The sequence below is a fragment of the Rhineura floridana genome, chromosome 13 (genome assembly GCF_030035675.1).
Source record: "Rhineura floridana isolate rRhiFlo1 chromosome 13, rRhiFlo1.hap2, whole genome shotgun sequence".
Classification (NCBI taxonomy): Eukaryota; Metazoa; Chordata; class Lepidosauria; order Squamata; family Rhineuridae; genus Rhineura; species Rhineura floridana.
In genome coordinates this window covers 17,183,357-17,211,078 of record NC_084492.1, presented here as the reverse complement: position 1 = coordinate 17,211,078, position 27,722 = coordinate 17,183,357, and the positions used below count along the sequence as shown (strand labels likewise).

General features: G+C 42.2%; 1 protein-coding gene and 1 long non-coding RNA gene across 10 annotated transcripts in view; one reads left to right on the top strand and one right to left on the bottom strand.

The window, feature by feature from the left end:
* The window catches only part of CDH8 (cadherin 8), a 414,305-nt gene that overhangs the window by 372,863 nt on the left and 13,720 nt on the right, over positions 1–27,722 (top strand). For 8 of the 9 annotated variants that reach the window (XM_061593588.1, XM_061593592.1, XM_061593591.1 and 5 more), the window contains one exon: positions 4,289–4,406. In XM_061593588.1, the coding sequence (XP_061449572.1) occupies positions 4,289–4,406 (118 nt within the window). Of the gene's footprint in view, positions 1–4,288; positions 4,407–14,962; positions 15,028–27,722 lie in introns of those variants that run through there. The other variant, XM_061593596.1, reaches the window with a different exon arrangement.
* Positions 1,049–7,545, bottom strand: LOC133368932 (uncharacterized). Its single transcript, XR_009758795.1, has 3 exons — positions 7,325–7,545; positions 4,198–4,325; positions 1,049–2,853 (listed from the first exon to the last, which is right to left on the bottom strand). It is a non-coding gene; the product is annotated as an uncharacterized LOC133368932 (long non-coding RNA).

Here is a 27,722-nt window from a genome sequence, read left to right as displayed (position 1 = left end):
ATGGCCACTGACTAGGATAGCTTTAAAAGAGTATTAGACAAATTCATGCAGGACAAGGCTATCAATGGCTACTCGCTATGGTAGCTATGCTCTGCCTCCATGGTCAGAGGCAGCATGCTTCTGAATACCAGTTACTGGAAACCACAGGAGAGGAAAGTACTCTTGCACTCAGGTCCTGCTTGCGGGCTTCCCATGGGCATCTGGGTGGCCACTGTGAGAACAGGATGCTGGATTAAATGGGTCACTGGCCTGATCCAGCAGGCTCTTCTTACGTGCTTATACCACAGTACTGTCCAGGTGTTATGTGAAGCAATGCTCTCACACTGCTCCTTAATGTTGCAGTCAGTCAGATCCCTTATATAATGCACCTGCATACGTTATTTTCATGAACATATGCATTTTATGCACCCTTTCCCCTAAAATCTGCATTTTTTGTACACATTGGTTTCCCAGAGAACTGCATTGCAGTGTTCAGAGAACTGTGGATTCTGAAGCATAGCTATGTTTTGGTTCTTATATAGGTTCAAGCATTGCAAATAATGTAATTTCACATGAAGGCGCAACCAAATTCAAATTTCTTTTATTCATCTCAGGTCTAAGAGTGCTGGAAAATAAAACCCAACTCTATCAGAGAACTCAGTGAGCTGTTGGCATTCAGAATAGATACCAATGGGCTTTATGAACTAATGGCCTGGATTTTAAAAATTTTTTCAAAAGAGCTATTTTTGTTGAGCTTCAGGCTGTACTTTCTTTCAGCATTTCCATGCTGAGGGTGGGCAGAATGAATTAGAAAGACACTGTGCATAGGAATAGCAGGTAACAATTGGCCACAAGAATGGGGTTGGGGCTCACACCTCCTGGGCCTTTAATATCAGCTCGGTATACAGGAACCAGCAGGTAAAGCGTTTCATGGCATGGTGAAAAGGAATATCCCCAGCTAATTGTTGCAAATCAAAAGGCTGTTAAAGGCACAGGAGAGAAACCATTAAAAACAGTGATAACTGTCCCTACACCACCAAGAAAGACTCAAGACACAAGATTGGGAAGGTGTTATATTTATTAAAATATAACAATACATTCTCGAGAACCTGCAGACCAAATCAACCAAATTAACTGAATAAAACCTGCTTGGACAGGTGAGAACAAAACTACCTCTGGTGGGGGAACATCCCCCCCAGGCCCCTGGGCATGTCAACAGCCATAGGCACCAAGGATGTTGATAAATGCATCCCTCCTTGCTAGACAAGCCCTGGGTGGTCACCCACCCTGCACATCCAGGCCCTGCCATACCGGCTTTCACCAGAATGAACAAGATAGGCCCTCAGAGGAACCCCCCAGCTGCACCCCAGGCCTAAAACACTGGGAGTTCCTCAAAGGACACCCCAATCTCATAACTACCTCAGCATACCCCATACTAACCCTCCAAATTCCTCACCTGTCCTAACTCCATGCCAACTCGCAGCAGGCCCACCACTCAAGAAGCCAATTGAATGAACCCCACAATATGGAGAAGGCAAACCAAAGGGGAGGCTACATACACCTCCCCCCCAAAAATACTACTCAGCCCCTAAACAGTGACTAGCTGAACTCATACTGAAAGGGCAGGAGGGTGGGCGCCACAAGCAAACGAAAAGCGAGATTGGAGGGCGGAGCAAGCTTAAATGCCTTGCTCATCACTCCTTCCCCAATGGATCAGAAGTCACGCCACCTCACACAACCATTGGAACAAACCACCTATGTCTTAACAATTGGGGGGGTGGAGGCAAAGACACCCCTACAGAAAGTTGGAACGGCACAATGAAGAGTTGTGTGCTACCAAAGACTAACCAATTATGCAGTTATTGTGGCCTTAGCTTCTGTGGAGGAGGAGAGACCCCCGTCACCAGTGCATAAACAATTGTCCTAGACACACATCTCGCCTAATAGGGGTGAGTACCAACAGGACTGTAGCCCGAATTAGGCCAATGAGAATAGAAGAGATATTAGCATGCTTGGCGTAGAAAAACCAAAACTAAGCTAAAAAAAAAAGTTTGCACAAACACAAACAATCCTGGGGGGGGACATAAGAGACCAACCCCTTCCTGCTGCCCTCCCCCCGTGCACTGTGGACTGAGCATGCTCAGTAGCCACAGAACGTTAACTGTCAGTTGGAATTGAAAAGAGAGTGGTGGAGGAGTTTCTTAAACCTTATTGTATCTCTGTGAGAATCATGTTAAGTCTTGAAAGCATATGAGAAATATAATACAGAAAAATAGTAAAGCATCTTTTATAGTAAGGACAATAGCTGGGTCACACCGGCCACAGGGAAAGCCTGCATGAATGTGGAAGTTTTAAGCAACCATCTAAGACAGCACCATAGACCAGTGGAGGCTGCTCTGTTAGGGCAAATGGGTCACTCTCCCACCAGCTTCAGTGTCCATAGGCAGTCTTCACCTCCTTGCCTTCTTACTTGCATCCAGTCCAGGGTCAGCATTGTCTGCAGCTTCCTCCCTTGTGTTGCCCCTGGTAGAACTCAGCAAAGAGGAGGATGGAGACACAACTAGAATTAGTTGGCTGTGCCTTTCATTGGCTCTGGCTCAGCCTGTTGCTGGCCTCCCTGCCTCCACCCTACAAGTCCCAATGAGCACAAGCCACCACTGTCATAGATGCTTGGATGTCCGAAGAGAAAGAATTTCAGAAAAGAGGAATCTCAGATATATCTATTGGAGATGCACGCAACACTCTCCCAAAATCTTTCAGGAAGTTGTCTGATAATTTCCAGATTAACATCCAGATTAATCCAAGGTGAATTTTGGAAAGCTTGTGCATCTCTAAAAAAGGAAGAGAGACATGGAATTCCAGCTTCTGGCATTTCTACAAAAACAAAAAAAAAGACACATAAGATCAGCAAAGAAACTATTCGCAACAACGGCAATTGGTGAGAACACAATCTTCCGAGCGTTGTTGTGCTGATTTAACACCTGTCAAAAGACACAAAGTTAATAAACAGTGAAGCTAATAGTAACTATTCATGCAACACGTCTACTGCTGCAGAATGTCTGATTACGGAACACCCAGAGATTCTTAGCAATTGACATGGGGCACACACAGTTAAAGTTACAGACTTTTAGGCTGCATTCTTCATTGTGATTGCTCAAAACTAAGTCCCATTGAAATCAATGGGGGTTACTATGAAGTAAAAATGGTTAAGGACAGGCAGTTATGGCTAATCTAATTCAATGGGAAAGTTAAATATATGCTTACTTCTCTCCCACTGGAATCAATAGAATAACACCTTAGCTAGATCATGGTGTGGGTGTCAATATTATACTTTTTCACATTTTCTTGTAATTATTTTTGCATTGGTTTAAAAAAGAAGTCATGGAGGATAAGCCTATAAATGGCTATTAGCCATGATGACGGTATGCTTCTGAATACCAGTTCCTGGAAACCACAGGAGAGGAGAGTGCTGTTCCACTCAGGTCCTGCTTTTGGGCATCCCATGGGCATCTGGTTGACAACTGTGAGAACAGGATACTGGACTAGATAGGCCTCTGGCCTGATCCAGCAAGCTCTTACGTTCTTCTGTTTCTAAACATTTCAGATCTGAAAATTACCAGAATGATATATCTGTGAATGGGCCAGGAAAAAAAAAAAGATACACTAGCTTGCTCTTGTACCTTTAACAGAAGATTATAAAATCAGACATAGCCTTTTATTGCCATGGAGATATTTTATTTAAAATATTCATAGATTGCTTTTCTGTCATAAGATAAATATCCAAAACAGTTTACAAAATTGAATGTAAAATAATAATACTACTTTCAAATCATCCAATAATGATCTCTTGCTAAAGTCTGTTGAACAAGCTTCTGTAAAGGGCACAGGAGCAAAGACCTGTGAAAAAAAAGTCTTTCCTAGATAAGTCTGTTTTTGACATGGGTTGGACCCAGAATAAAGTAGATTAATATGCCCAATTGATTTCAGTGAGACTTAATTCAGTTGGATTCAAACTCCATTGAAATCTGTAGGTCATAATGTGTTCTACTGATTTCAATGGGAACTAAGTTTGACTAACTTCATCTGCATCTAACCCAATCCAAGACATTATTAATTTAAATTTACACAGCAATCCTATAAATGTTTACTCCACAATTAGTCTCACTGAGTTTAATAGGGAGCACTCCTTCATAATTGGATATAGGACTGCAGCCTTACCTTTTCTTCTTTTTCACACAGTTTGCTCAAACCTGTGCAGTGTCACAGATTTAGATAAACATTTTGTTTGTTTCTTTGTTTCCCGTTTTAGGTCATTCACACCATGAGAGCCATTGACAAAGATGATCCTAAAAATGGACACTATTTTGTTTATAACCTTCCACAAGAAATGGCCAACAATCCAAATTTCACAATTGAGAAAAATCAAGGTAAATATGTAATATATAAATGAATAATATATAAATAATATATACATATATATAAATAATACAGAGGAGTGTCATATGGCATGTTTCATTTCTCTTTGATTGCTTCTGTTCATGTTGTAAATGTCTGTTTCTCTTCAGCAATGAGAATTTGGTTTCAGTCTGTAGGGCTGTGTAATCGTACCTTTTCAAAATGTCTGGGACTGGTGCTGAATATCACATCCTGGGTTAGAATGATTTAACATGAAGTAAACACCAAGGTATTTATAATCTCCTAGGACAGATTATCTTCTAATTGGATTGTTGCTAATTTTGAAGTGCTGGTGATATCTTGTCTATTGATTCTTTGTTAACTTCATGTAGGGATGAGCACATTTCTCCATCTGTTCCTTTTTTGTTCTGTGGTTAAGTTCTACCTTGCATCCCACTCCTCCTGAATTCTGACTTAACAAGAACGGGGTTCAGTTTATATCCCCCAATGCACACTGAAAAAATGCATGACAGGGCCACAGTAATGTGTTATTCCTCCCACTGACTGTGCATTCAGAGTGTCTCGTAAGGGGCCTTTCAAAAGCTAGAACCAGGGGTGGCTGGTGACTCCATGTCATTGGGGCAGTGAGATCTGCTCTGGGTTTTAGTCTGAACTTTCTAGAAGCTGCCCAGAGTGCAGATTAGATGAAAATGAAACAGTGAATTGGTTCCATTTCAGAAACAAAACCAGGTGGTTTGGATGTGAGGAGAAATTTGGAAGCATCCCTGTGTTTAATAAACACAGAGGGTTGTATCCAATGTTAGTCCCACTTAGAGTAAACCCATTAAAATTAATGAGCATAATTAACATAGATCCCTTTATGTCAATGGGTCTATTGAGTATGACTAACATTGGATATAACCCAGGGCCTCTGTCAAAAGACTCAGTGAATCCCCAAATAGAAATGCATCTTGTCACAAAGCCAGCTTGAGTAAAAGAGAATTACCATCAAGCATGTGCTAAAAAAAGGGATGAAAAAGTTGTTAGGTCAGCAAACTTTGAAGGACAATTTACTTTAGCATTGCTGTTTGAAAAGGAAAGGGCACACTTTAATCCTGTCACACTCTAGAATTGTCATTTCATTCACACCAAGCAAGGGAGAAGACAAATTTGGATTCCTTTTTTAGTGTCACTGAGTAATAAAATTTACCCTGGCCTCATTTCCTGGCGCACAGATGTACTTGAAGGTCAGGCAGCAAATGAACAGTAAACAGTCTTGAAAGATAATTTTCTGAATGTGTGGATTGCCACATTAGGGACTGCTCTTCATTGAGTTGATTGATACAGTCGCCGACTGCACTTAAAGTCCCTTAAGCTGTGTGTATCCATGGATGTTTTGTACGTTGCATGGGTGCTGATGTGCAGCTGGCCTGCAGAATCCCTGCTCTGCCTCTGAGGCACCAATTCAGATTTCAGTGAGGTGGGGGAGGGGGAGAGGAAAGCAGGGAGGAGACCAGATTCTCTTGCTCTCTCATTTGTTTTATTGGTTTTTGGCTATTGTACAGAATAGAAACCAACGTAAAACAAACAAGAGGAATTGCAAGTCTCATGTCAAGTGATTTGCAAACAATTAGGATGTGAGTGGCTAAAAAGCAACCAATTAGAATCTGCCTTTGCTAGACTCCTTGGTGAATTAACCCCCTCCAAAACTCCTATGAGATTGGTGGCTTCTTGCCCTTATTGATGAACAAAAAAAAGAAAAGAAAAGAAAGCCACACTTCATGAAAAGCCTGTTTTGGGGTCCCTCTTGCTCACCAAACTGAATGGTCAATTTCTCCAGATACAGCTATACAAGTTGTCTAAGGTGAAGTCTGAAGTTGTTTTTCAGTAAATGCCTGCTCTTTGATATATTCATTATTATTATTATTATTATTAAAAATGGAGTGATGTGGACCACTCTAAGGCGAAGCTGGAGATTTTGCGAATCTCCCAGCCTTGCACCCTTAGACCTTGCTTTTTTTCCCCCCAGAGAGTGGTGGTGGTGGTGTTTTGAAAGACAACGTTTGATTGTCAGTATCCTTCTACATTTAGGGGATCGATCAAATTCACAGGTATAGGATGGGGAAACACCTGACTTGGCAGTAGCTGGCGTGAAAAGGATCTTGGAGTGGCAAGTGATCATAAGAACATGAATCAGCTGTGTGATGCAGCTGCAAAAAAGGCTAATGAGACTTCAGGCTGCATTACTAGAACCATCATTTCAAAGTCGCAGGAAGTAATTGTTCCATTTTTTTTCTTGCACTGGAGAAATGAGACAGGTTCTGGGCGCTGCACTTTAAGAACTATATAGACATACTGAAATAGGTTCAGAAGAGGGCAATGAAGATGGTCAAGGGTGTGGAAAAGAAGGCATACAAGGACAACTTGAAGGAAATGGACATGTTTAATCTAGAGAAAAGAAGATGGGGGGGGATATCACAGCAGCCTTCACATACCTGAAAGGCAAAGGCTTGTTTCCTGAAGCCCCAGAGGCCAGGGCTCCCTTTTAAGTTACCGGAAGTGAGATTTAAGTTGAAGATTGGGAGAAATAACTTAATGGTAAGAGCAGTTTGTGAATGGAATCATTGGCAAGTGTTGCCAATGTGGTGCCCTCCCGATGTTGTTGAATTACAATTCCTCTCATCCCTGACCTTTGGCCATGCTAGCTGAAGCTGCCTTATACTGAGTCAGACCGTTGGTCCAACTAGCTCAGTATTGTCTACACTGAGTGGCAGTGGCTCTCCAGGATTTCAGACTGAAATCTTTCCTAGATCTACCTGGAGATACCAGGGATCAAACCTGGGACCTTCTGTATGCAAAGCAGACACTCTATCACTGAGCTATGAACCTTGCACTCGTGGGAGTTAGAGTCAGACAACAGCTGGAGGGTCCCGCATTGGCTATCACTGACCTAGAAGGTGGGCTGTGTCTCACAGGAGGTCTTCCTGAACAGGCTGGGAAGTCATCTAATGGTAATACTTTTCGCTCTGGAGTTTCTGCATCAAGGAGAGTTAGAACAGATGGTCTGTGAGGCCCTCTCCACCTACGATGATCTTTGGAATCTTTAATTCTACATTCCACTGAAATCAGTGAAATTTAACTTCAACGTTAAATGTCGGGAAACAGCAAACTAGTATGACAGAACTTGCAAGTGTGTTTGCATTTCTTGTTGAGCTTTGCTGAACAGTCTGTGTCACTCATTAACCTTCTCCCTCCATTATATTACTCTTCTGGGGCTTCCTCCTCCTCCCCGCTTGCAGAGGGACATGGACCTTTATAACTGTTTATATCCTCAAACAAATATGTGCTCTGCTATTTGTGTGTGACTAACTGTACTGCTATTAGGGAAGTAGCCTTTCTCCTGGAAGAGCAAGGTCAAAGCCTGCTTGCAGAATGGTATCGGGGGTGTTTCAGTCGTCATTATATTTCAAATGGGTTTTGCTGCACATATACTGAAGGCTACCCTGGTCCATTACAAAAAAAAAAAAAAAAGCACCCTCCATCCGGGGTTTTAATTTCTATTTCATTTCAGATTAATGTTGAATGGTCTTTAAGGGTTGTTGTTTTAAAAAGGAAGCTAACTAACTTCTTTCTGTAGAAATGTGGAAAGAAGATATCTCATATATTGATACATATTTTAACATCTGGGAAACATGTGCCCTCTCACATGTAGGACTCCATCCCTGATGTACAACAGGTATATTTTAAAGGGGTGGTTTACAGGGGTGTAGTCATCCGGGCTTTCGGGGGCATCTTAGATCCCTTACTTTTTTGGGAGCAGGATCCCAGCAGGGTTTCTATGACTCCAGCATCCTATGAGCCAATCAGCATGAAAGGGGAGTGTGTTATCCACTGAAAAGAGTCTTCTAACATGCTTCCTTGTCCTTTCCTGCTGATTGGAGCCAATCAGAGTGAAAGGAGGTGAGTCAGCCACTGAGAAGACTCTTCACAGTAGCTAATAAAGGTGTTAACAAGGATCTCATTCTCAAGCCAGCTCTAAAAAAGTGTGTGTGTGTGTGTGTGTGTGTGTGTGTGTGTGTGTGTGTGTGACTCTCATGAAGGGACCCTACACTTCTGAATTTGCCACTATGCTACTGGTGGTTCAACCATATGAATGCCAATCATGTGATTAGGAAGGGACTTAGGAAGCTGCCTTTTACTGAGTCAGAAAATTGGTCCATCTAGCTCAGTATTGTCTACACTGACTGGCAGCTGCTCTCCAGGGTTTCAGGCAAGAAGTGTTTCCCAGTCCTGCCTGGAGATGCCAGGAATTGAACCTGGGACCCTCTGCATGCAAAGCAGATGCTCTACCACTGAGCTATGGCAGAGCAATTCAGATTGCTCAGCTGAATGTGTAAACAAGCCCCTCCCCCAAAAACACATTATACCTGCGGTTCCATAAGATGATCTGAAATTCTGTGAGGTGGTCTGAAAATCTGTGGTATTTGTTCTGTGACGAAACAGTCAAACATGCGGTTCTTTTATATCCCACCCTTCCTCCCAAAGAAGCCGAGGGTGGCAAATAACACAAGCAACACTGGGAAAGATCTCTACTTAAAAGGTTTGTTGAAAGAAGGAAGTCTTCAATGGGCAATGAAAAGACAACAAAGATAGTGCCTGTTTTATATTTAATGGAAGGAATTCCAATGGGTAGGTACATTGACACCAAAATTCCTATTTTGTGCAGAATGGACCTTCTGATGAGATGGTATCTGCATGAGGCCTTCTCCTGTAGAGTGCAGTGATTGTAGTGAACAAAAAGCACATCATTAAAAAAGGGTAAGGACAGGGAGTAAGGAGAGGTATGGAGAGCTGCAGATAGTTGCACTTCTAAGGATCAAAATCCTAGTCTTGTGCCAATGGTTGCAAAACATGATATAATTAATGCATTGAGAGAGGAGTGGGATCATACCTGCTGCCCCGCTCTTGACCTCGGTGATGGGGTATTTTCAACACAGCCTACACATTTGCAACCCACATCCATATATGGTGTCTGTGCAATCTCTACCCAAGATACAGAACATATAGACAAAGTCAACTTCTGTTTAGAAAACTCTGTCAATTCAGGAAGGTCATGAGTAGAGTCTCACTGCCCTGTATGCACTGCTTGTGTCCTGTTTTCCATCTACTGCACAGGAATCTTGTGGATCTGGTCTGGAAAAATGCACACAGTTGCATGTGGGGCGTCTACAAAACTTGGTCATCCAAAAAAGTCAATAAGAGATTTTCTCATTTGAGGCAGACTTTCTGGTTTCCTGGTGTCATAGGAACCTGCCTTACACTAGGTAAGATTATTTTTCCATGTAGTGCAGTTATTTTACCAGCAGTATCATATCTTCAGACAGCTGGTATAGCACAGTGGGGAGGAGAGCCTGGCTGGGAGTCCAGAGTCTGTGAATTCAAATCCCCACTCATGTCTCCTGGGTGCCAAGGGCCAGCTAAAGATCACCCCCACAGTGAATGGCTCAGGGGTTATGTGCCCTGCCACCTGTGCAGTTGTGGGCAAGCTGCATAGTCCCAAGAAGCCCAGTTGCCCCCCAGCTGGCAGTTGCAGTCAAGGAAGGGGCTGGCTTGTGCAGCTGTGGCAAGCTGAGCAGGCCCTAGCCAGCTGGGAAGGACTAGCCTCTGAGGGAGGCAATGGTAAACTCCCTCTGAATAACACTTACATATTCATAGGGTCACCATAAGTCGGGATCGACTTGAAGGCAGTCCATTTCCATTTCATCATATCTCCAGAGTTCATGTAGATGCCTTCTTATCACCTGTCACCTGATTGTGTTTAAAAAATAATAACTGGTGATGCTAGGGATTTAACCTGGAGCTGTCTGCATGCAAATCATGTTCTCTTCCACTGAGCTATGATCCTTCAGGGGAGTCTTAAGAAGACTTCAACCAGTATGGTCCATGTCCCTCTTTCTGCATAACCTTAGTAGTTACCCAATTAATATATATATATTAACAGAGCAATCCTAAGTATAGGAAGCCAGTGGAATTTGTACTCATTAACTGAAATGGGCATAAATTAGGCTGGCATAAAATTACCCCTATTCCAAGATCCATTCAGAAGTGGGGCCACTGCTGGCTGAGCTGGCTGAGCTTGGAATAGGTGTAAGTTTCTCCTTGTCCCATTCCACCACCTCCATGACCTTGGAACACCCCTTTTTGGGGATGGCTCAACTGGGTTGAGGGGGTTATGCTGGTATATCCCTGGATGAGCCAGGATTAGGGAGTTATGCCAGCATGCCCCATCTCAGCCAGGATAGCCCAAGACCCACCTATTCCAAACTCTTGAGTTTGGAGTGTGCTGTTAGTAAATGAGTCACATTGCTTTTCTGTGCAATCCTATCCATGTCTACTCAGAAGTAAGCCCTCCTGAATTCAGTGGGAATTACTTGGAGGTAAGCATGCGTACAGTTGCATTGTTAGTCCATTAATCAATTAAATCAGCATACATTTGCATCTGTGTAAAACAAGCCTTCGGAGGACAAAGACATGTTTTGTTTTCAATTGATACCAATGCACATATCTCCGCAGTCAAGCATCTGAGAAGAGGCATTCCCTCATGTGCACAAGAGAAAGGACCCCTCCAGACATCCTTTTAAGTGTACATTCATAGTGTTTTGTGCTCATGATACTGTTGGGCTGGTCATATACAATCCCATTTTCAATACTACTTGCGCCTGAAAATGTTTTGGAGTGGTCATACTGCTTCATTTCCAGTCATTGCTGTAACTTCCTGATGAAACGTCTTAACTTTTTATACCACAAATGCCCTGGCACTGTTTTTGTCCTGGTTTTGTTGCTCTATAGCCCCTGTGGACAGCAATAAATGTGGTAGCTCTGGGGAAGCATTACCGAACAAATTAAAACAGAACAAATCCACTACTAATGCACTGTTATTGTGTCAAGAACAAGTTGGAAAATACACCTGCAATAAAACACCAGTCAGGAGGGGTCTAAAGATAATACTTCTTACATGGTCCTTAACATCCACAGTTTTCTGAAGTGTTTTGCATTCAAATTATAACTTGCATTTTATAACAACAATAAAATCTGCTCTCCAGTTACTTGGGGGCACCTTTTTAGTTGATTGCAAATATTCAAACTGATCACTGATCTAACTGATCACTGATCTAACTGATTAACCACACAAAGTTTGGAGATCTATTTAGTAGTTCAGTCTGCATGTAATATTAACTAAATGAGCACAAACGCAGGCTCCCGGCAAGATGATTACACCCATGTGGCTTCTGCTCTGGTCCTGCTGTTGCCCTGCTCCTATAAGCTAAGTCATAGTTTAACTTAGTATTATGTCCAAATCCAGCCTCATGTTTTATCTCATGACAAACCACAAGGGGTAAGGCATACAAAAAACCTAATATATATAATGCATTTTTGAATGCTTTTTATTTACTAATATATTCATTTGACATATGCTTTCACCTAATATCTGGCTATGTATACATATGTCTTGGGGTGCTTTCACACTGCACTTTATTCCGTTATTCTGATTATTTATTTCCTATTAATTTGTGCATAAAATTTGAGCTTTCACACGACATAATGGGTAGCTCCGGAATTCTGGTGGAATGTAGTGGAAGCTTAGCACTAAATTCTGCAATAAATGATACCTCAAAAATTCCGATAGCAAGGCTGGGGACACAGAAGATCGCGGGAGTTTTGCGCTAGTTGCTCACGTCACAGGCATCCCAGCATGCAGTGCGTTCCCGCCCTTACCAACAGCCCTCCCAGCATGCAGTGCATTCCCGCCCTTACCAATGGCCCTCGTTGTGCCTCCCAGTCGATCCCAGCTGCTCCTGAGAGAGGAGCCTGTGCTGCTGCATTGCTGCGCCTCTCAGCTGATCGCATTCGCGATCGCGCCTCTTTCAACCCCCCCCCACGCACCGAAAGAACAGGCCTCAAACTAGCTCATCTGGTGTCACGTGAGGCCAAATGAGGGAGGGGGAGAAAAACTGTGCTCTGTGTGAATGACTGTTGCGCAAAATGCCAGTATAACAGGTACTGCAGTGTGAAAGGGATTTTTAAAATATGGAACGAAGCGCTACCTTAATCCGGAAAACTAGCGCTATTAGCCCCATGTGTGAAAGCACCCTTGGTGGGAGATCTGCATCACAAAATTCAGAGAAGTGCACATTTTGAAGTACAGCTGTGTTGTTTTTTCATATTGTTTTGGGAAGTATGAATTAGATAAATTCACACCAAACCAAATTTTCCCCCTATCCCTACCCCATACCCCCTCCGTCTCATAAAACTAACATTTCCAAGGTAAAGTGCATGTTCCTGAATTTGCCATGGATTTTATTTGCTGCCTCATTTGTTTTCATAGGTAAGGGTGCTGTGTGACTACAATTTTCTGAATAAGAACAAATTATCAACCTTATCTTACTAGCAAAATCTTGGCAGAGATCCCAAGTCTCTTGTCATTGACAGCTGAATGTTCATATACAGGAGAGAAATGATGCAGAATTTCCATTACAATTTCCATTCAGATTATGGTTCACAAGGCAACAAATTGGACATATATCTTCGAGGGTATCCAGACAAGCCTCTTATTACATGGCGAAACAATTGTTGGATTGCACTGAATTTGCCAGGGCAGGGGTTACATTGTAGCACTGCTTGGGGTCTGTGCCAGTTTTGACTTCAAGGTAAAACTGAGTGATGGGATGCTTTCTGCTGAAAGAATATTCCTGCAAACATAAATTAGGTTATCAAAGAGGCTGGGTCAAGTGCTTGATATGTAGGGAGTTTTATTTATATAAGGGAGCTTTTCAATCATTCATCCTCTTTCTTGCCTACTGTCTGAAGTGGACAGGAACAGTATGAACTTGCAATATGCAGCTTGCCAAAAGAGCCTCTTATTTCACCACAGGCAGCATATGACCAATCAGCAGTTATTGGAATGAATTATAGGCACTGTAAATGCAAACCTTCCTGCAGATTCAAGCACCAGGATTCCCCAGGTTTATGAAGTTGCTTTATACCAAAATAAACTGACCATTATCTGTATTGGCTAGCAGGGGCTTTCCAGGGCTTCAGGCAGATGTCTTCCTTGTCTCTGGCTGGCTGATCCTTTAAAACGGAAGGGCCAGAGATTGCATCTGGGGCCTTTTGCATGCAAAGCATGTGCTCTGTCAGTGAGCTATACAGCAGCATGGCCAGCTGCTGGTTTGAGGGCCCCCTTGGCAAGGCGTGCTCTGGTGGGCCTCCTTCTCTGTTAGTAGGCCATTGTGGGCTTACCTGACAGCAGTAGTGAGGTGTAGCAGAGTGATGCTTCATCAAGAACACTGTGGGGAATTAACATGGCAGATAGACTCAGTTTCCTAGCGCTGTTCAGAGCACCTAGCTAGGAAAAGAAGAAAAGAAAAGAACAGTAAGCCTTGCTGGGGTTTTGGGCCCTGACAACTACGCAACGATGCCAAATGTCATTGCCATCCCTGGGGTTAGTGTGGTTAAGCAGCATTAGTATGAACCCAGCATGTAAAGAATCATTCATTTCACCAGTCTTTTTTGTTTGGTTGTTTGAAGATCTGATTTGCCTACTGAAGGCATTTTAGAACAGGGATGGGAAACCATTTTCGACCAGAGGGCTGCATTCCCTCCTCAGCAATCTTTTTGAGGCCACTTGCCAATAATGGGTAGGGCCGGAGGCAAAAAAAAAAAAAGTGGGCAGGGCAACGGGAATGACTCTTACCTTCTCACAGCAGGCTGCATTCCAGCCATGCAAGTTAGTGGTTTCTATACACACATGCAACTCTCCATCCAGGCAATTGAGAGGCATCATCACAGTCCAAGAACACATTCCAAATAGGCAGAATCACTTGAGAAGATGCCTGCACTTTGTGATATTGGTAGGCATGGTTTACCTGTAAGCAGGAAAGATGGCCGCTTCTCAGCCCAAATTTCACTGGAAACTAGAAAGAGAATCGGGTTGCCATCCAAACCTGCCCTGCTACACTGCCAGGGCTTGAGAGAAAGCGGAGCTACCCTTGTATCCACAGCCCTGCTGCACATATCGGCAGGAGGTGGGGGTGTAGCGTAAGATTGCTGCACTAGAGCTGGAGCAGCAGTTGGGTCTAAATTAGGCCAAATGCCATTGTGGGATGGTAGTGAGACTGGATAGGTATCCAATGGATCTCAGGCTGGCTCAGCCCTTCCTCATCTCTAGAACACCTAATTTTGTGGCCTTATACTGGGTGTCACCAGTGGACATCCCACTGATGGCAGTACTGACTACCCACATGTTTACCAGGTAGAAGGGGGAGTGTTGCACTGACTGAGTGATACTTGAATCACTCTGTTGGCAGTGGCTGGTGGGAAGCCAGTTTTGCCAGCAGAGCTGGGTGGAGGGATGACTCTGCCCAAACTATCACCCTCTAACTCAGGGCAAGGGGGACCTGGATTACTCTGCATGTAACATGGCTTTCCAAAACCATGTTCCAAAGGCACACAGCACACAGACACAAACTTTCACCCTACTGTCTGTACTGTCCAGATAAAACCTCACTCACTCCTCTCCTGTACCCAGGATGCAGGGATCCAGCCAGCCAGATTCCCCCCTCCTCCGCCAAAAGCCAGAGGTAATCCATCAAGGTTTTCATTGGACTGGAAAGGCCAACCCGATGAACCAAGCTCACAAGGAAGGGGACATCTGGTAAGCTGTTTGTCCTCTTTTAGGCATCCATAGGCTCTTTTTCAGTGGTGCTATTTTGGGGTTTGGGTTCTAAGCTAGGCTGTGATTATCTCTCTTACACACATACACACCCTTTCTCTTGGACCTATGGCAGTAAAGAGAAGCTCTAGCAATGTTCACAGACTGTAGGCACTCAAGATCGCAATCATACAACCACACTCAACCCTAACCAGTCCCATCTAGAAACAGGGAAAGCTGCCTTTTATGGAGTCAGACTATTGGTCCATCTAGCTCATTTTTATCCATATTGACTGGCAGCAAATCTCCAAAGTTTGGGGCAAGGATCTCTCCAAGACCTACCTGGAGATATCAGGGATTGTACCTGGGACCTTCTGCATACAAAGCAGTTGCTCTACCACTGAACTACACCCCTTCCCCCAAGCAAAGGACAGCACAGCTAAGGAGGGCCAAGACCTTGTCAGTGCTGTGTATGTGGCCTACTTAGCCTTGCAAGGGCTCTTCTTAACACAGGAAGCAATATCTTGGAGATAGGAGGAAGGAACAAGGCACTAAAGTCCAGGAGAACACTACACCTCATATCCACCCCTTTCCTTATGCCACTTGGGAATATTTAGGAAGGTCTGACCAAAACCTGACAGGATGTGGGAACCAAACTTATCTTCCATCCTCCTTACCTGAACATCTCCTTGCAAAGGGTATTTTCATTCTCTAAGCCACCCTTTCCCAACCTGGTGTCCTCAAGACATTCTGGAGTACAACCCTCGTCATCCCTGACCACTGGCCATGCTGGCTTAGACTGATAGGAGACCACCAGGTTAATGAAAGGCTGCTGTAAATCCAGGTTAAAGCTGCCACGAAGAACAATCCTTTCCCTTCTCATTTATAATCTGTTTGTGGAAGGAGATCAAAGCAATATAACTAGATAAAATCACAATGTATAGATTAGTTAAACAGATGAATCACACACATTTGTCACATGCATTTGTCAGAAAATGCCAATGTAACTCATAGGGTGATGTTCAGTGCTGGTCCTACTCTGAGTACACCCACTGAAGTTTATAGACATGACTATCTTAGGTTCATTAAATTCAGAGGGTCTGCTCTGAGCATGACTTACCTGAATATAGTGCATAGCCTCAACATGATACACTGGATAACAGATATGTAAGTTTAAGACACTGTAACGTGGACTCATATTTAATCACCTAAAATATTCTAGTCTGGATTAAAAAACAACAACAATCTTGCTGGAAACCACCTTAATTTCTTAGTGGGAGCAAACATCTTTCAGGGATTCCAAAATTATAACTAATGAATCCAAACAGAAGGGAATCTGAACATCTCTGATAAAGTTGTATGTGTCAACATAGTCCTTCTGAATTGTCTCTTCACTTCTTTAACTAGCAGCGAATGCTGGGATTATCCAGGACAGATCTAGTACACACCTCTCTCACTGGCAAATGACAGGCATACACCCACTTATGCTCTCTACAATGTCATTAAAGAGAGGGTAAAGCCTACCTTAACAGAGTGAGTGGTTTCTTCTCACCCCCTTGGGACAAACATTTCCCCCCAATCATCTGGAACCTATATGCACAGAGAAGATCTTATTTCTGCAAGAATATATCCACCAGAGAAAGACAGTTTATGTCATTCAGGAGTTGTAGTAGCTATACCTTGTTTGCAGAACATATCTGTGAAGAAGACTTAAGTCAAACACACTTGAAATGAAAGGGAGCAAAAAGCATGCTTCTACGCATTTGTGTTCAAAGATGGCTTTTACTTATACTGATGACTCATAATTTATTATTTGGATTGCAGGCAATGGAATGTTGACCAGGAGTCAACTATATTTGATTTTATAAACCAAACTAATTAAGAACCAGGTGCAATCTAAGTGAGGGGGATGGGGAATCCCTGTGAGATCAGCAATGTACACCATACAAAATATAGTGCTTAGTGAGACTAGGGAAGGTGGTGCAAATACCTTTGATTTAGCAGCTGTGCAAGATTCAGTTGGTTTAATATAGCTCTCTTGCTTTATTCTCCCCAATGTCTTTCATTCATATGTCAATAAAAAGTACAATAAATGGAGTGAGATTGACATCACTTTAAATCAGCAAGTAACGAGAGCTGGGCTGATATTTTTGGTCAGCTTTCTTTGGCAATTGCGGGAATGTGGAGAGAAACTCCCCCCCCCAAAAAAAAACCTGGGGTGGGACAAGAGCAACTCCATGAACTTTATATGGGGGGAGAGGAGGATTTGGCTTACTTTTTTTCAATTTTATTTTAAAGGTTCATTTGGCCACTGTATTAACAGGGTTGTGGGAACTGGGGCATTTCCAGATGACCAATTTGTTGAGTAATCATCCTCTTACAATGAAATAAAATCCTGTTTAATAAACCGCCTAAAAACACAAGCTTCCAAGATAAGGCTAGTAGCTACTAGCCACACTAGTCATGCTCTGTCAGAGGTAGTATGCCTTTAAATACCACTTGCTGGGGAGTCACAAGAGGGGAAAGAGCTGTTGTACATAAGTCCTGCTTGTAGGCTTCCCATGGATATCTGGCTGGCCACAATGAGAACAGAATGCTGGACTAGATGGGCCTTTGACCTGATCCAACAAGGCTCTTCTTGTGTTTTTAAAGCGGGGACAGGGGTGTCACATTGTTTTTAAGTAAAGCAGGCCACCACCCCCTACCTTGTTTTGATGAAATATTTATGAGATTATAAAAAAAAAAAAGCTTTGTGGGGTTATCTAGGACTGGGGTGGAAGGATATGCCACTTTCGGTTCTCTTCATTTCTCATGTTTCTAGGCTTAAATCCAGTTCTCCAGTTTTCTGCAGCAATTTGCATTTTTTTTAAAAAAAATTCAAAACTTCTACTAATGGACACATTTGTGCAAGCAATTTCTTCTAACAGCACAATTGTGTATGTTATTTTCACACATGTATTCATTCTTATGTACATGTTCCCCTAATATGTACATTTTTGTAAACATTAGTTGGAGAACTACATCACAAAATTTTGAGAGGGTGAATTTTGAAGGACAGCTGGGTTTAGGTTCTTGTACTGTTTCAGAAAGTGCACATTTGACAGATTTAAATGCAAACTGAATCAAATTCCTCCCCCATCCCTACAACAAACTAGACATTCTATGGAATAAAAATGGTGGCCACCACTCAGTGAGAGGACCTCTGTTCTGCTACCACAGTAGTGGCAGAAAGGATAGTTTAAAGGGGAAATGAACCACCAAACTGTCACTTCTAATGATATGTGAATCACATCAAATGGTAAGTGGATCCCAGTATCTTATGGAATTTTTCAGTAAACCATTACGTCCTCCTCCACCTAGCTTTGTTTTCCAGCTAACCCTCAACATCCCATGTTTACTGAGCAGCATGCTCAATTATAATTGGGATAATGGAGGGGTGTCTCATTAGGATTGAAGGTGGATTGTTTTCAAAAGATGTTGTGCACTTTTGCACACCTAGCTTTGAAACGGATGGCTTTAAAAGAGGGTTAGACAAATGCATGGAGGATAAGGCTATCCATGGTTACTAACCCTGATGGCAATGTTCTGCCTCCAATGTTGAAGGCAGTACGCTTTTGAATGTCATTTGCTGGAAACCACAGTGGGGGGGAAGGAATGCTGTTGCACTCAGGTTCTGCTTGCGAACTTCCCGAAAGCATCTGGCTAAATTGCACAAACACACACACAAAAAACACCTCAATCATGAATTATTTTGGGGGAGGTAAAGATTTTGCTGCAGCCTCAATTTTAATAAATGTAAGCACAGCTCTATATGATGATGTGAGTCAAGGGGGATATGAAATGGACCCATTTCATATATTTTTCCCCTTATATTGTCTTTTCTTTTTTTTTTTTGCAATATCTATCCTATCATATCTTAAAGTAGCTAGCTGTTTGATCTGGCTTTGGAGTGTTACTGTACTTAATATTCTCCAACTGTGGCTTGCTAGAGAGAATTTGAATTAATTTCTCTATGACCTGCCCAGCTATACTTTTCTCCTTTTTTTTGCTAGCCATTGGGTTCCAGTACATGGTGAATCAATGGATATTCTGCAGACAGCTTTGAAGTCCTGCAAAGCAGGCAAACATTCTTCTGCTTAAACTATTATCCAATCCCAAGAGGGGGAGAACAATGTAGAGGCATTTAAATGGTTGCCTACTATTGTCCCCTTTTAGCTGATAAAAATCTTTCTGCACAGTGAAGTTCTTTGGCAGGCAATTTAATCACTTACCTGTGGCTTTTCTGTCACAAGCATGCTTGTTGCAGCCCTGATGATAGAACTGCCAAGGAAGTTGGGCATTTCATACAGTGGACTTTGGAGGATTTTATACAACAAATGAATGGCAAATCAAATCAAAGTGGGAATCTCAAGAATACTGAATACGAGCTCTTCTAAGGACTACTTCACACAATAATATTAGATTCAAGCATACTTTCTACTATTGTGCCAGGAAGTGCTTCCTCCCCTGGAAATGCAAAATTTGCTCTGATAGTTCCATACATTTCCCTCCCGCTCACATAATCAGCAAGGCCATGCATTCTACTTGTGTTCCACCCTACAAAAGAGTATAAGAAGAGCTCATTGGAACAGAATGAACATCCATCTAGTCTAGCATCTTTGATAGACAAATGCTTCTAGGATGTCCACAAGTTTAAACAAATATTCTCCCTTCATCTGTTGTTCCTCCATAGCTAGTACTCAGGGTCATACTGCCTCTGAATATATACTGAATATGGAGATTCTATAGACAATGATAGCCTTATTCCCCATGAATTTGACTAATCTGTTTTTAAAGTGTTTAAAGACAGTAGCCATCACTACATCTTGTGGCATGTTATCTGTGGATGGGGCTGCAGCTATCCTGCAGTTCTGCCATACAATTCAGATTCCTGAGGACTGTGGCTTTCATGTTCTTCTTCAAAAACATTTCTATCCATTATGAGTGGGAGATGTTCACTGGCTAATGCCTGGTGAATTTGCAGGTATTGGGGGAGTTGCTGGATGAGATTGCAAGGGGTAAGAGATAATGATTCAGTGGTTTCTGTGGGTCCTTGCACCACCTCATAATTAGCAACTCTTTAGGGAATATGGGAGGAGTGAAATTGCAGAGTGCATCATTCATTCATTCATTACATTTATATCCCACCCTTCCTCCCAAAAGGAGCTCTTATCATGGAAAATAAGTCATAACAAGTTGTCACAATCTCTTGCCACCTCCTAATAAGAGCATTGCTATTTTAGATATCCAGCTAGCCAGCCATGCCCTTTTTTCAGTAAACCATTACATCCTCCTCCACCTAGTTTTTGTTTTCCAGCTAACCCTCAACATTCCATGGCTACCGAGCAGCATGCTCAATCATAATTGGGATAATGGAGGGGTGTCTCATTAGGATTGCAGGTGGATTGTTTTCAAAAGATGGTGTGTACTTTTGCAAACCTAGCTTTGAAATGGATGGCTTTAAAAGAGGGTTAGACAAATGCATGGAGGATAAGGCTATCAATGGTTACTAACCTTGATGGCTATGTTCTGCCTCCACTGTCGAAGGCAGTATGGTTCCGAATGCCATTTGCTGGGAACCACAGTGGGGAGGAAGGAGAGCTGTTGCACTCAGGTTTTGCTTGTGAACTTCCCAAAGGCATGTGGCTAGCTACTACAAGAACAGGATGCCGGATTAGATGGTGCACTGACTTGATTCAGCAGAGTTCCTTTAGGCATGATTCTCTGTCACCCTATTTTGGTTCCATTTCTTTTGGCACTCACCATCTGAGTTGATGGGAGTGGTTATAAGAATTTGGTTAAAATATGCATCATTTGCACTTTGCACAAACCAGCCTTTTCTTTTAACTTGCAGAATAGTTTTTTTCATGCAGAATGTGCCAGCCCAAATCAGGGACAACTCATTTTACATCATTAGTATGTGGCATACCAACCAGGCATACTTTGCTAAAGTTTACAGATGGAGACTTCACACACAATTTTTTGTATGCGTAAATAAAAACACCTAGCAAAAGATCCCTCATTTTGAAGGGCAGGCTACAAATGAGAGGAGGTATGTATACTGAAAGGACCTCTGGGAGGTGAAATCTTGCTACCATGGCATAACATAAAATAGCATAGCACATCAAGCTGCCTTATAGTAAGTCAGCTCATTGGGCCATCAATCTCAGTACTGTCTGCACTGACTGGCAGTGACTTTCAAGGTTTTCAGAAATGGAATCTTTCCCAGATCAGGGAGATGCCAGGGACTGAACCTTGGACCTTCTGCTCTACCATTGAGCTATGGCCTTCCTATGTTGGAAGTGGCCATATAAAATAAGTTTGATTACTACTCTCCTGCAGTAAAGGTCAGAAAAAAGATTCAGAATAGTTAAGAGACAATTATCTAAAGTTCACACTTTTCGAAAGGAACAGAACTGGAAATTATACAGACAATTATCTAAAGTTATTTTGTTTCCTTCAAAGGAGATGGTGGGAGGAAAAAAATGACCAGTTGTTCACTGTGGCATTTTTCTCCCCTTCCTTGCCTGTATTCAGCTATGATGGAGTCAACATTTTAAAATATTGAACGACTCCATCTCATGTTGCTGTACTGTAGGTGTGTGTGGTGATCTAATTAGCATCTCCCATACTAATACATGGATCAAAATGTAATCACCCATCAAATTTCCCTGAATTTTCTCTTATAATTATCCTCCCCCTCAAAAAAATCCACAATGTGGAACACAAAAGGCATATTATAGGATAAAAGTTTAGGGGTGCATACATAATGATAAAATATATATTCAAATATACCTTATGTGATAAAGTACTATTTAAAAATATATTTAAATGTAAAACTTTGTACTTTAAAAAAAATCACTACCTACTGATCTTTTAAAAAAACACAAATGGGGTGGAATGGATGCCTGAATAAACAGATATGAAATTGACATGAACAAGAACTTGAGTGATCCCTATTTGTAATAGTGATGCTACCAACACAAGTTGTTTTCTACCTTTGTGCATGCATACTTGTACACAACCTCATGGGCAGAGAAATTCTACAAGTGTGGGAGGAAGAACCAACGGCAGAAGAACTGTCATTGTTGCTAATCACTACAGATGACACATACATCATCATCACTCCTGACACTTGCAGAATCACATCTCACATGAGAACACAACTCTTACTGGAGGTAGTGAGGATATCACAGTTCCCCAGAAACAAAATAGTTTAGTTTGTGTGCTTTGGAAATATTATTTCCACTATGACACATAAACTGGAGGTGGATTCTCTAGATTCTTCTTAGTAACTAAGTATCACTACTTGCATTTAGGTCCAATATAACCATCTCCCAGAAAGAAGTGTTAGCTGCCACATCATATATTTCCATCATAACTCACTTAATCTATGTTACACAGTCATGTTGGTTTGACACATGGCATATTATGATGTAAGAGGTGTATGATGATGGGTAAGCAGCAGTTATAGACCATTTTTTTAAAAAAGCCTAGCAGATATCTAATATGAACTTTGATAGCAGCCATCAATTTGATTTTCCAGAACACACGCTGCAATTTTTTGATGTTCACAAAAGCAGATCATTTCAAATTATCCATGAATGCGTCTGCATGCATACAACTTGGTTATTGTAAATCAGCCTCAAAATATCATAAAGCTGCACAATTTATTTACCAATTATTTTAATAAGCCTTCTGGCTGAACAGGACATTTCTGTCTTTATTGTCAAGCTTATGTAAAAGTCTTTCTCGTAAAAAATTTATTGTGCATGTTCTGCGTGACTTTGCTTTGTTAAACTTAAATACTCTGTAAAACATGTGCTTCTCTCTAATCTGCTTGGTTGCCCTCCCTTTTTGTATCTGCTTCTGTTGTTCAAAAGTGATGCATCGCTGAGGCACACCACAGGGTCTTGGCCTTAGGGATATATTCACACACACACAAACTGGTCACAGATATGAAGTGACCCTCGTGTGATAAGCTATATGAGTAGGGCTGGGGGAGAAATTCAATTCAGTTTGTATGTAAAGCTGAATCTATCAAATTTGCACTTCTGGAACGATATAAGAACTGAAACCCAGCGATCCTTCAAAATCTGCAGTTCTCTGAATGTTGCAATGCAGTTCTCCAGCCAAACAATGTTTACAAAAAATGCATATATGAAGGGAAAGTGTGCATAAAAAATAATATATTAGTGAAATAACATACAAAAATGCACGATACTAGGAGAAATTGCTTGCAATAATGAGTTAAAACTGCATACAAAAATATGTTTATTAGGAGAAATGTGAAAATGCTAATGAATTCTCATGAGGTTTCTTTTTTTAAAAAACATCTGAAATTGCTGTAGAAATGTGGAGGACTGAATTTAAGAAATGAGAAACCAAGAGAATTGAAACTGACAGATCCTTCCATCCCTGCTCATGCACAAGCCACCCAGACTGGCAGTTGAATGTTTATTTCAACTCTGGTGATGGAACAGCATTTCCTATTACAGCTGAGGGCAACTAGTATGGGGAACACACAGTCCGGGCAACATTAATGATGAGTCAGATTGGATAAGGCTTTTTCCCCAAACCAATGCATTGCATGGAGGGGAGAGAGTGCCCACCTATTCACCCAGCCACCTGCTCTGTTTCCACATCCTCAGGGCCAACTAGGCTGGGAGTCAGGAGGATCATTTGGCTTGGGCCTCAAGCTGAAAGGGGACCTCAAATTTAGACACTTGAAGAGAGGAAGGAGGTTTGTAGAGGTGGGAGCAACATACCCTGGTAGTGGGCTAAAGGGCATGAGTATCATTATGCGAATCTAACTATCTGCCTGGGAATAAAAAGGACCCTAAACTTGAAATTAAACCAGAACTATCACTAGAAGCTAAAATGATGAAACTGAAGTTATTATACTTTGGACACATAATGAGAAGACATGATTCACTAGAAAAGACAATAATGCTGGGGAAAACAGAAGGGAGTAGAAAAAGAGGAAGGCCAAACAGGAGATGGATTGATTCCATAAAGGAAGCCACAGACCTGAACTTACAAGATCTGAACAGGGTGGTTCACGACAGATGCTCTTGGAGGCCGCTGATTCATAGGGTCGCCATAAGTCGTAGTTGACTTGAAGGCACATAACAACAATAGCAACAAACTTGAAAGGGAGAGGGATTCACTAGGTGCCTCTGAACATAAGAGACACACTGGCGCTCTGAAGGCTCTTGTAGCCCACAAGGAAGTAGGATAATCATATTTGTAGATCATTTGTGTAGAGTGGTTAAATGTACTCCACCAGGAGAGGTGGTATTGTCTAATGATTAACACTGTGAGCTATCAATTGGCAACCACTTTCTATACAAGGGGTGTCTTGGGTTGATGCGTCTTCATTAATGAAAATTGCAAATCTCAATACTGTAGTCTGTTTGTTTTTTTTAGAACCCATTCATTAAATTGTTTTCAATATTGTATTTTATATTCTTGTGAAGGATGGTGTGAAGATTGGCAGAGGATCACCTCAGGCCAAAGGGGTCTACTGGATGGCCCCTTTAAGAAGGGCCCAATCCACTTCTGTAGGGGTCAGGGCAGCCTCTCAATCAGCCAAGCCAAGAGATGGGTGGAGCAGAATACAGCTGCCAATGAGTGGAGAATATGAAGGTCTTCTGGAGCTGCTAAGCGTTAATACCCAGAGCTAGCTGTCAAGGGGGAGGGTTTTGTGGAGAAGGAGCAGAGTCCTGAGGAACTGCTATCACAGGGATCTTCTTCCTCTGCTAACCGGGAGGTATAGGGAGCTTAAAGAAGAAGCTTCCCTAACAACCCAAGTCCTCAGGGTAAGGATACTGTGTAACTGGCCCATTGGGAGTAACCCAAGAGTATCCAGCAAATGGGTCAGCTAGAGGAACTCAGGACCCAAGGTCATCCCTAGGGATGGTCAAGCAGGGTGGTTGCTTGGGATACAGAGCTGAAGGGAGCAACAAGCTGAGGTGAGAGGCACCAAGGTGAGATCAGTGGCTGTGTTTTGTAAAGTACTATCTACAGTGAGCTAGGCTGGTGAAAAGCAAATCTCTCTCCTCCCCAGGTTCTACAGCTTGTTTGGGTACTAATTATAAAAATGACCTCAGTTCCATGCATACCAGGGCCTCCTGCCCTGACCCTTCCACATTGCTCACCAGAATTCTTGGCATTTTGTTTAAAGTTTCCACAAAAAGAGGATATCCATATTAGAATGTAAGATGACACTGAATCTCAGCATGTAATTATAACATAATGAGACATCTCCCTGGCCATGATGAAGTAAATATTTTACATAGTTCTGTATGAAATAGAATAGATGCTAATTAGAGGCTTAAGCTAGCTGAAAAAATGTATACTTTGGAGGCTGGAAGGGAGGGTCCTCCTTACTAACTAGGCCTGCAGCCCAACTATACAGGACTCTAAACCAATCATGATAAGGTAAAATCTTTATGGCTGGGCAGAAATATAGATAAGATAGTTCAGGCAGGCTTATGATTGGCACAGATCAGGTAGCCCCAGTTAAAGGGTTTGTTGTAGGGACAGAAAGAACAGGGGCGGCTTTAAGGAGTGATTTTGTGGTAGAGCAGATAGCCTGTTCTTGTCATAAAAAGAACTCCAGGCCTGTTGGGGGGGGAAAGTTCATGTAATGAGTGACTGAGTGAACACCACCTAAGATTTCAAGGCAAGGTGCTATTGGAGAATAATTTTATATGGCAGTTACCACAGGGAAAGACATAAGAATGGTGTGAGGCCAGGCCTTAAGGGAATAATCCTTCATAAGTGAGTAGTGGAGAAGGCTAGCAGCAGGCCACAACTTGAAGATGTGTGAAACTTTGCCTCAGGAAGCAGAAAGAAGCTCTGCCAAAAGGGTTTTGGAATTTGGAGGAGGCACCCAGGAGAAACACAACCCAATCGCTATTCTCTTATTCCCATGGAAGAAAAAGTGAAGCACATCTATCATTCTACTTGATTCCAGGGCAAGGAGGAGCTGCAGGTGAGAGTTCTCACTTGCAGTATGTGCATGCAATAATTCTTGTATGTGGCCTCTAGCTTTGTACACACATGAATGGGTCCTTGCAGGGGGCAGTAGCAGGGCTCCCAATATCACATCTGCATCAGGCCCCATAAACCCCCTGGTGGTCCTGCAAAACTGAACATGGGGGGCACCAATAGCACTCCTCACCCAGAACACTATTTATCCCAAGGCCAGCCTTGTCTGGCCCTATCCCTCCCCACCCCTCATAACCCTGAGAAAAGGGCTACTGGGGAGCCACAAGACTGAGAAGTGAAAGAGAGCCTAGCCCCATCCCACCAAGGGCACTGAAAACAGGCGGAACTCTGGACTTCTACAGTGGCTGTCTCTGGAGAGGACCCCAGTAAAATGCAAGTACAGGCAGAAGAACTTGCAAAGGCCTTGTTGTGACCCCATGTGTGGGGATTTAGACTCATAGTGTCTAGGGGGAATGAGTGGGAGTCTATAGCAAGGACTAAAGCCTCAGTAAAGTGCAACATACTGCACTGCTGTTGATTGTGCTGGTAAATGGGACTCATGTTTCAACCTATTCCCCATGGAACACATGGATCAAGGTGCTCAGGAGGGGACCACAGGCAGGTTACTACTACTACTACCACTGTCAAAAACAACCTGATAATGTGATTGTATCATTGAATCATATTTGATTTCATCTTTGTTTGCATGTGTGTTCTGTGGTTATTTTCTACTTAAAAATAGAATATTAACACACACTGTGAGCTGTGATTTTTTTTAAAGTCCAGGCATGACCACGTTAGGCCCCCAAATGTAATCATTTTCATTTTCACTTCAGCTAACTTTTTCCCTAAGCATAAAGAAATGTACTTCACAGCCCTTGAGGTTTCCAGCTGCAAAGTTTCCAATTAAAAAAAATATATTTCTTTCTGTTCAAAAGTAACATATCCAGCACAGATAATTTATAATACACTCTTTAATGCCATTAACTATTTGATCTTTCTAAGAACATTTTAAAAAATGAAAAGAGAGAGACAGAAAAGTAGCTAGGTAGGTGGAAGATTACACAGCAGGGAAATCTATAGATCTCTAAATATTAAAGACAGTACTGTGAATTAAAGAAATATCAGGTACACACAAAAAGGGCACTTCAGTGTAAACTGACTCATAATCTTAAAGTTATAAACTACAATTATGGCTTAATTCTAAGGCTCTGGGATGGCCCTTACTTTAGGCAGAGTGAGTCAATTGCCTTGGATGGCGGGTTTGGGAGGGCAGCAGTAGTAGTGCCTTGCAGTTCAGCCCCCCAGCCATTCTCCTGACAGCCACACAACTTCTTCTGCGCATCCTAAGCTGGCCTGCTGCCTCAGGTGTGATGGAGGATGTCATCTCATCCCTAGTGCTGAAGATACAACTGCCAGTTCAGTTGGAATTTTGTCCATAGAATGAAGAAAATTGGTTTGCAAAACTCTGTACATTAGGCAAAATTGCATAGACAAATGTGTATATTAGGATAAATTTTCAGAGAAGTGCTGATGAATTTTCATGAGGACTTGGAAAAAATGAGGAAATATGGAAAACAGAACTTAAGAAATAAGAAACCAA